This window comes from Otolemur garnettii, unplaced genomic scaffold (genome assembly GCF_000181295.1).
Source record: "Otolemur garnettii isolate 467f Iridium unplaced genomic scaffold, OtoGar3 scaffold00149, whole genome shotgun sequence".
Lineage (NCBI taxonomy): Eukaryota > Metazoa > Chordata > Mammalia > Primates > Galagidae > Otolemur > Otolemur garnettii.
In genome coordinates, this window is record NW_003852544.1 from 620,329 (window position 1) to 629,113 (window position 8,785).

Here is an 8,785-nt window from a genome sequence, read left to right on the forward strand (position 1 = left end):
AAATCTTTTGCCTGATTGATATTTGTAAAGCTCTAATTGCTAAGTGTCCTCCTTCTGGTGCACAGATTACAGTTACCACAAGTTGCTGACTGGGCGTGTGAGCAGGTTCCTCCCATATGTGTTCTCCATTGACCAGAGCTGTTCTTCGCTCATTTCTCCCATGAAAAGTAATCATAAGGATGTAATAAAATAGTACTGTCTCCCCAAAGAGCAGGCAGATTAGGGCAGTGGGATTGCCCTAATTCAAATTCAAATTGTTATGAGTTTGATATGGATGCCAAGTTCTGGTTGGCCCTAGCTTCCATCACAAGCAGGATTAAGGGTTTAGCCAGCAGAGACTAGAGAATGAGCTTATGCTTATTTTGTGCCAATAGGGTAGTCAGTGTCTTCCTGAAGCCCAGAGATTAGATGGCTTTTTTGGGTGGGAAAACTGTCAGCCAGTAGAAGCCTGTGTCCCCACCAACGTGAGGCCCCAGGAAGCCAGATGACCCAGCAAACTGTGTCTCAGCATCACATTCTCCCTCAGGACTTAAGGGAAAGGAGCTATGTCCTCCCCAGCCATCAGCCTGCTAAGGCAAGGGAGGATCTGTGGGGGAGGGATATAGCCAGACCTTTGCTGTTGTCATGGCAGTCACAAGCCACCTGTGACCACATAGTACCAAAACCAAATGGAAATGTGTTATACATCTCAACTACACAGCACGCTACAAAGGCTTCATGTGAAAAAATGTCATTAAGATACTGAGTACATATTGATGATATGGAGTATCACAATCTTAAGGTTAGGCTTGGCACCTGTAGCTCAAGTGGCTATGGTTGCCGAAGCTGGCAAGTTTGAATCCAGCCCGGGCCTGCCAAACAACAATGACAACCACAACCAAAAAATGGTTGAGCGTTGTGGCAGACACCTGTAGTCCCAGCTGCTTGGGAGACTGATGCAAAAGAATCACTTAAGCCCAAGAGTTTGAGGTTGCTGTGAGCTGTGACACCACGGCACTCTACCCAGGGTGACAGCTTCAGACTCTGTCTCAAAAAAAAAAAAAAGATTAATTTTACTTGTTTTTAAATTGTTAAATGTGCTACTAGGAAATTTCAAATGTCACATGTGGCTTGTGTTATTCTTTTGTCTGAAGCTGGTAGAGACCCTCCTCTATAACTGGTGAGGCTTCTATCCTTGGTATCTGCGTGACTGTGGTCACCTCCACCTGAAGGGCTGCAAGAAAGGGATGAAGACTCTGGGTTAAGAAAGAGGCCTCAAGAAATGGCCCTGTGTGCAGGGATGGCCTCTCCATCTGCCCCCAGGCTGGCTCTCTCCTACCTCTGCAGGGAGGGGTAGAGTACTTTTCTCTTGTTGAGGTAAGGAGGAACCTCTTCACTCTCTGGATTTGATGCTGTTCCTAGGTCACATAGTTCATGGGAACAAGTGTCTTTCATTTTAAGTATCTTCTCCCTTCTTAAGGCACATATGATTGTGGAGGCAGAGTGTTCTTGTGTTAGAGGTTTCACTGCCCAGGCTTCACCAAGGTTGTGAAAATTCTGTCTCCGTTCCACAGGTTGCCCTCACCCCAGGGAGGCATGGGCTAGAGCAGTCAACTCCTGGCACCTGTTGTCTAGATTTTCTCCATTGTCTTGATAGGTTTGAGCAGAAGCCAGCCTTTTTCAGGCATCTGAGAGGAAAAGAGCTCCTATAGATTCTGAGTAGGGCAATAGCTACATTCCATTTGCTTCCTTGTCTAGATTAACAGATTTCAGTTTTAAAGTAAGAAACTAGGTAAAATGACCTGGAGTAGGGCAGCTTATCTCCCAGCTTCCCTTCAGTAAGATGTGGAGAAAGCTAAAGGTCAGCTTCAGACGTCACCCCTCCTTTGTATCCAGGCAAGTCCCCTATGTGAAAAGGCAGCAGTGTTCCTTTAGGTTGACATTTGGAATTAAAAGGCTTATTATTTGTAAACAATGCTAAACAACTAAAGCATTTGTCTTAGGACAGCTTAAGGGTAATTTGTATTCTTAGAGCTAAAAATTTGTAGCTTTGGTATTGTACTCTTGTAATCTTAAAATTATTCTTAGTAAATAAATGACAAATGAATGCTCTTTGATGTAACCAAGAGCATCCCAATAATAAGTGTAAAGAAATGTGAACACTTTTTGCCAGGTGTCTTCAAACTACAGCCTGCGAGCCACATGCAGCTGACCTAGGACGTTTCATTTATTCGGCCCACCATTGCCTGTCCTGTTTACAGCCGACTCGTCCCAGGGCCCGTAGTCTGGCCCTCCAACAATCTGAGGGACAGTGAACTGGCCCCCTGTCTAAAAAGTTTTGAGGCCCCCTGCTCTTTGCTGTTTAAGAGTTTCACTCTTAGATTTATCTAAGCTCATTCCATGTTTGGTGCAGAGCGATCTGTATTGTCGTGTGTGAATTAGCACATCCCTTCTGAATGTCCTGCTGCAACATAATGGTAGGATTCAGCTTTGTTGCGGGACTCACCACCCACTTGGCCTAGGACCTCCTTTTTCCACCTGTGGGGCCTTACACAGCAGAGGTCACCCAAAGCCAAAAGGGTGCTACCTTCACCCCACCCTCTGAGAAAGCAAGAATCCTCAGCAAGAGAATGCCCTTTACTAAGTGCTGCTAAGGTGTCCTAGGGAGTGGGTGCAGTCCAGAATTGCAGTGCCTTGGACTGCTCCAAGAGAGCTCCTATGGGGAGCCTTCTCTGTGGCCCTGAGCTGCAGCCCTGGTTGAAGGTGCTGATTTGGCCCCCAGGAGGCACTTTGTACCTTTGGGCTAATGAAGTTTCAAAGAACCCAGTCTCCTCTGGCCCTGAGAGACTACTTTCTCCCTGAAGGTTGAGGCTAACCCTGCCCACCCTACTCCTGGTCCATGTTAATGCCCAAATATTATACCCAGGCAGAGTTCCAGTTTATCAGGAATGTGATGTAGTTATCTGGGTAGGAATTAAATAGATGAAATAAAGGATTTGTTAAGACTCTGGCTTCTAAACCAGCAGAAACTAATTCTGATCACATGAGACACTGACAGAGGGCGAGCTCTGTGACTTCTTGGTGGCTCAGTGTTATGCTGGATTAATGTAAATTGCTTTGTTTGCAGGGCTTATTGTCATCCCCAAACCAGGCCACTTCTCCAGGTGGGACTGTAGTATAGCGACCCCACTGCTGCTCGCACACTCTCCCCGGACTTGGACTTGAGGGAGTGACCATGAGGAGCTAAGCTGCGCTTGAGCCACAGCAGGCGGCGGACCTCAGGCGGTGGACCTCAGCCAGGGCTGTGTGGACTCATGGATGTATGCCGGCTCACTCCCAGTGGCACTGTGCTCTCCACTGCTCACCCAAAGAAGTTGTTTCCATTTTTAAATCAGTCTTTTGGGGCTGCAGTAAAAAATAAGAAATGGAGTTTTCTTGCTTTTTACTCTAAAATTCAATGTAATTAAAATCTCATATATATTATATATACATATATACATAGTGTAAAATAAAATGTTTCTTGGACAAAAGAAAAATCCCCTTAAATTCAACTGTTATAAATAGTACTTCACTTTGTTTTTGCACTGATTTTTTTTTTTATATACCTTAGGTGGTCAGAAGACAACCTAAAATGCACTCATAAAGTTACTTTCTGACTTAAATATGTAATTCAGGAAGACAGATGCTGCAATCATAGATTTTTTAATTGTTTGCACTTAAATTAGTTTAATGCTGATAGAAAATTACTTTGAATATGGATGTAATGGATTCTCGGCCCTCCAAGGTGTGGAGTAAAGATATCCCTTTTATCTGTTAACATATATTTTAATACTGTTGTTTTCAATCCAGTCAACTCTGTATTATATGTATAAATAATGTAATTCTGCAATTGGAGGAAATAGTACCTCACTAGTAATTTTCATCATTTAAGAGTGGTATTTCTAATTCACAAAAAATCATTAATATTAAAACTATCTTGAATATAACCATTTGTTTAGCTTCTGTTAAACTGGCTCAGTTTTTATTGTAATTTTTGTTGAACTAATTGGTATGGATTTATTTTGTCCTTTTTTACACCATATTCCTTGAAGCTCTCTCTGTCAGACTGAAGATAGATAGGACTGTTACAAGAACATGACTGGTATGGGGAGTTCTTGGATCTTTGGCTCCTTTTCTAAGACTCGCCTATCTATAACCATTGTAAGCTACTATATGTGTGCATAGAGACTACAGTTGCAGTGAATCGCTTTTTCTTACAGCTTAGAGTCCATCTTTTGTCACTAAAAGTTTATGACCACATAATGATTTCTGAGGTAAGAAAGTACTTTGTTAACTACATTGTGACATGATATATCTAATGAAGCATTACCTGGAATTTTTATTTGGTTGAAACCAGTTCATGAGGGTGGGCATGGTGGCTCATGCCTGAAAGGTGGGTAGATTGCTTGAGCTCAGGAGTTCAAGATCAGCCTGAGCAAGAATGAGACCCATCTTTACTAAAAATAGAAAAAAATTAGCTGGGCGTTGTGGTGGACACCTTGTAGTCCCAGCTATTCAGGAGATTGAGGCAAGAGGATTGATTGCTTGAGCCCAGGAATTTGAGGTTGCTGTGAGCTAGGTTGACACCATGGCACTCTACCTAGGGCCAAAGAGTGAGACTCTATCTCAAAAAACAAACAAATACAAAAAAACCCACCAGGCTCAGTGCCCGTAGCACAGTGGTTATGATGTTAGCCCTATACACCAAGGGTGGTGAGTTCAAACTCAGCCTGGGCCAGTTAAACAGCAATAACAACTACAACAAAAATTAGCTGGGCGTTGTGACAGGTGCCTATAGTTTCAGCTACTTGGGAGGCTGAGGCAAGAGAATCGCTTAAGCCCAAGGGTTTGAGGTTGCTGTGAGCTCTGATGCTACGGCACTCTACTGAGGATGACATAGTGAGACTCTGTCTCAAAAAGAAAAAAATAAAAACAGTTCGTGGGCATCTCAGAGCTTATGTGCTTAGGTCATCCCGCACCCATTTACAGACTCCCTGGGATACTAGAATTGTAATAGCATGTGCAGCTACCATCACATATGCCTGGATCTTTTGAAGGCTTTATTTGATGATACTCTAAAATATGAAGTGTCTAAAACACATTTCTCTAAATGATCACATTACATATGGGGAATGTCTAAGTTATTTCAAGTTTTCAAGGGGTATGCAGCATTTTACCATTTATGTGAATGTAGCAACAAAAAAAGTCACATCAGTCTAGGTCTTAGTTTAGTTCATTTTCAGAGGAGAGGTTAGTCACAATTAGGCTGCCCCTCTTAGAAACCCTAGCTGCCAAAAGTGCCGTGTACCATGGTGTGAGCTTTCTGGAAAGGTAAATAATACAAAACACTAAGATTTGCTATGTTTTATGTGAAAGAATCAGAATTTATAAATCGGACACATGCAGAATTACCTTCGTATTAAAATCAGATATTAGCATATTGGGGGTAGTTTAATATTATATTTCTGTCATCTTAGTCGAAGCACTGATTTGTAAGTGCTGTCAGTTACATAGAAAACCAGGGCCAGGAGAGTGCAGGACACCTAAGCAAAGTACAGGTGTATTTGGAATGTGGAAGGAACTACCTTTTAAAATCAGGAATTTTTTTTTTTTTTTTTTTTTGAGACAGAGTCTCACTATTGTCCCAGGCTAGAGAGCTGTGGTGTCCTAGCTCCTCATAGCAACCTCAAACTCCTGGGCTCAAGTGATCCTCTTGCCTCAGCCTCCCAAGTAGCTGGGACTATAAGCATCTGTCACACAATGCCTGGGTCATCTCTCAATTTTTAGTGGAGTTGGCTCTCTCTCTTCCTCAGGCTGGTCTCAAACTCCTGAGTTCAAAGGATCCACCTACCTTGGCCTCCCAGAGGATTACAGGTGTGAGCCACTACCCAACCAAGTCTAGAATTGTTAATCTAGTGATTCTCCTGGGTTGTCTCCTTATTCTATTTTTTTTTTTTTGAGACAGTATCACTATGTCACCCTTGATAGAGTACTATGGTATCACAGCTCACAGCAAAACTCCAACTCTTGGGCTTAAGCAGTTCTCTTGCCTCAGCCTCCCAAGTAGCTGAAACTACAGGCACCTGCCACAATGCCCGGCTGTTTTTTGGTTGCAGTTGTCATTGTTGTTTAGCAGGCCTAGGCTGGGCTCAAACCTGCCAGCTTCAGTGTATGTGGCTGGTGCCCTACTCACTAAGCTCTGGGCGCTGAACCAGTCTCCTTATTCTAGTTCATTCTTGTCTGTTTATAGGAAGTAAGAGCAGAAAATCTGACACCAGGGCAATAATTATGTGTATAAAGCATGGTATGACCCAGCTATGTTCCGACCTTTGCCTTAGCCCAGTCTGTGTCACCCTTTGTTGAGTTCTGAAATGCAGCTTGGCCACTGCTATACTTAAGCTATCAGATCCATCCTAGTGTACTACAGATGCAGGAAGAAATCTATGTCAGGAACAAATTTTTTTTCTTTTTTTGGGAAATAAAGTCTCAAGCTGTTTCCCTGAGTAGAGTACCATGGCATCACAGCTCACAGCAACCTCCAACTCCTGGGCTTAATTGATCCTCTTGCCTCAGTTTTTCTTTTTTAATAGAGACGGGGTCTCACTTTCGCTCAGGCTAGTCTTGAACCTGTGAGCTCAGGCAATCCACCTATGTCAGCCACCCAGAGTGCTAGGATTATAGGTGTGAGCCTCTGTGCCCAGCCAGGAACAAATCTGTAAACAGTCACATGCTAATGGAGGGGAGGGGTGGTCAGGGACTGACCCCATCAACAGTTGGTTTTCACATACTGTATAAATACCCCCTTCAGTGGGGTCAATCTCTGACCCCCCTATTGGTATGGGACTGTTTAATGGCACTATCCCTATTTTGGTCCCTGGCCAAGGGGTCCAAGATGGCTTCCAAAATCTAACTGCCTATAACCATACCCACCACTGTCACCAGCAGCACACAGCATTTAACAGGCCCTGGACAGCCTCGAGGTTAGTCCCACCTCTCACTGAGGAACCATGAAAGGAGATACAGGAGTCAGCTCAGTTTCCTTTGTATGATTTGTGTTTGCTTTTCTCACTTCTAGCCATGAGCTTGCTTAAACCTTTGGAGTTGTTGAGTGCATGCTCCGTGCATGCAGACTGAGTCTAGAGGAAGCCAGGAGGAGCTCAGTTCTAGCCACCACTGCCGTGTCATACTGTGGAGAGGGGACTGCAAAGGAGGAGATGGTAGGAGATCACAGAGCCCATTGCCACTGCCTTGCCTGCTCCCAGGAGAGGTCTGTAACAGGAAGACACCATTAGTGTTGGAGTCTTTGAACAGAGATGTCTGCTTACTACCTTCCCCAAATCACCATCAATAGGCCCAACCTCAGTGTGGGATGGAGTCAGGCTCCACATGCACTTCTGCCTGATTTGATCTCTTCTTCTCCAAGACCAAGAGGGTACAGTGGATAGAAGAGGACAGGTTAACACATCATGGGTAGGGAGCATGGCTAGGCACCTGTGGGCACTTAGGTGCCCAGCGAGCAGTTATGGGATGAGTGTGTGTGTGTGTATGCATATATATAGTTTTTCAGAAAGAGTCTGACTCTGTCACCCTGGATAGAGTGCAATGGCATCATTGCTTACAGCAATCTCAAACTCTTGGGCTTGAGCAATCCAAGTAGCTGGGCCTACAGGTGCCCACCATATTACACGGCTAGTTTTTTCTATTTTTGTAGAGACAGGGTCTTGCTGTTGCTTAGGCTGGTCTCAAACTCCTGAGCTTGAGCAATCCACTCGCTTCAGCCTCCCAAGATTACAGGTGTGAGCCACTGCACCTGGCTAGGAAGAATGTATTTTAACAGGACTGGTGGAGGAGAAGTGAGACTGCAGACTTGCTTCTGCTTAGAGTTCTGTGGTGATAATTCAGGTGCTTCAGAAACCACTTAATAGCATCATCCAGAAAAACTTAAATGACCTGGCTGGCCAGCCCTTGCCACTTTTCCAATTTGTAAGTGGGCGGAGACCCCAGCCAGGCTCTGGCGACAGCGGGGAGAGGCAGCCTTCCATGGGGTGAGCTAGCTTGGCCACTCTGCCCTCTGCAGACCCAGAGACCCACAAGTGCCTGAAGCTGCCTCGGAACCCTGCTCCTGGCAAAAGCAAGAAGGAGCAATCTCCAAGTACAATGTAGGGACATCTGAGAGTGGCCAACAGGATTTTCATTCTCTCCAAATCTGCAGGGCCTCCAAAGATGTTTGAGTGTGCCAGAGAACCACAGCAGCCTTGAGCACAGATGTGACTCGATACTGGTTCTGAGCATTTACCCCTGAGACCAATATGAAATCAAGTAGGCCTCATTTGGTGGATGGGGCATGTGTCTTGTGAGCCTGGCCTGCTTCCACAGAGTCCCCAGTTCCACTGTCCTTGCTGTAGGGAAAGATGACAGGAGTGTATGGGCAGTTTCTTGGGAATCAGCATCTGCACACTGAGTTTGCTTTCTCAGAAAAACAGGCAGAAGGACCTTTAAGATTTTTGCTTCATGGCTTGGCGCCTGAGACTCAAGCGGCTGAGGCACCAGCCACATTCACCTGAGGTAGCAGCTTCGAATCCAGCCCAGGCCCGCAAAACAATAATGACAGCTGCAACCAAAAAATAGCCGGGTGCTGTGGCAGGCGCCTGTGGTCCCAGCTACTTGGGAAACAAGAGAATCACTTGAGCCCAGGAGTTGGAGGTTGCTGTGAGCTGTGACGCTACGGCACTCTACCCAGGGTGACAGCTTGATGCTCTGTCTCAAA

The 8,785-nt window shown here is 44.9% G+C and overlaps 1 protein-coding gene across 3 annotated transcripts in view; it reads left to right on the plus strand.

Moving 5' to 3' along the window:
- Positions 1-3,356, plus strand: part of WDR20 (WD repeat domain 20) — an 88,067-nt gene extending 84,711 nt beyond the window's left edge. For all 3 annotated transcript variants that reach the window (XM_023518861.1, XM_023518862.1, XM_023518864.1), the window contains one exon: positions 3,107-3,356. In XM_023518861.1, the coding sequence (XP_023374629.1) occupies positions 3,107-3,160 (54 nt within the window). In that variant the 3' untranslated portion in view covers positions 3,161-3,356. The remainder of the gene's footprint in view (positions 1-3,106) is intronic.
- Positions 3,357-8,785: the final 5,429 nt, after the last annotated feature.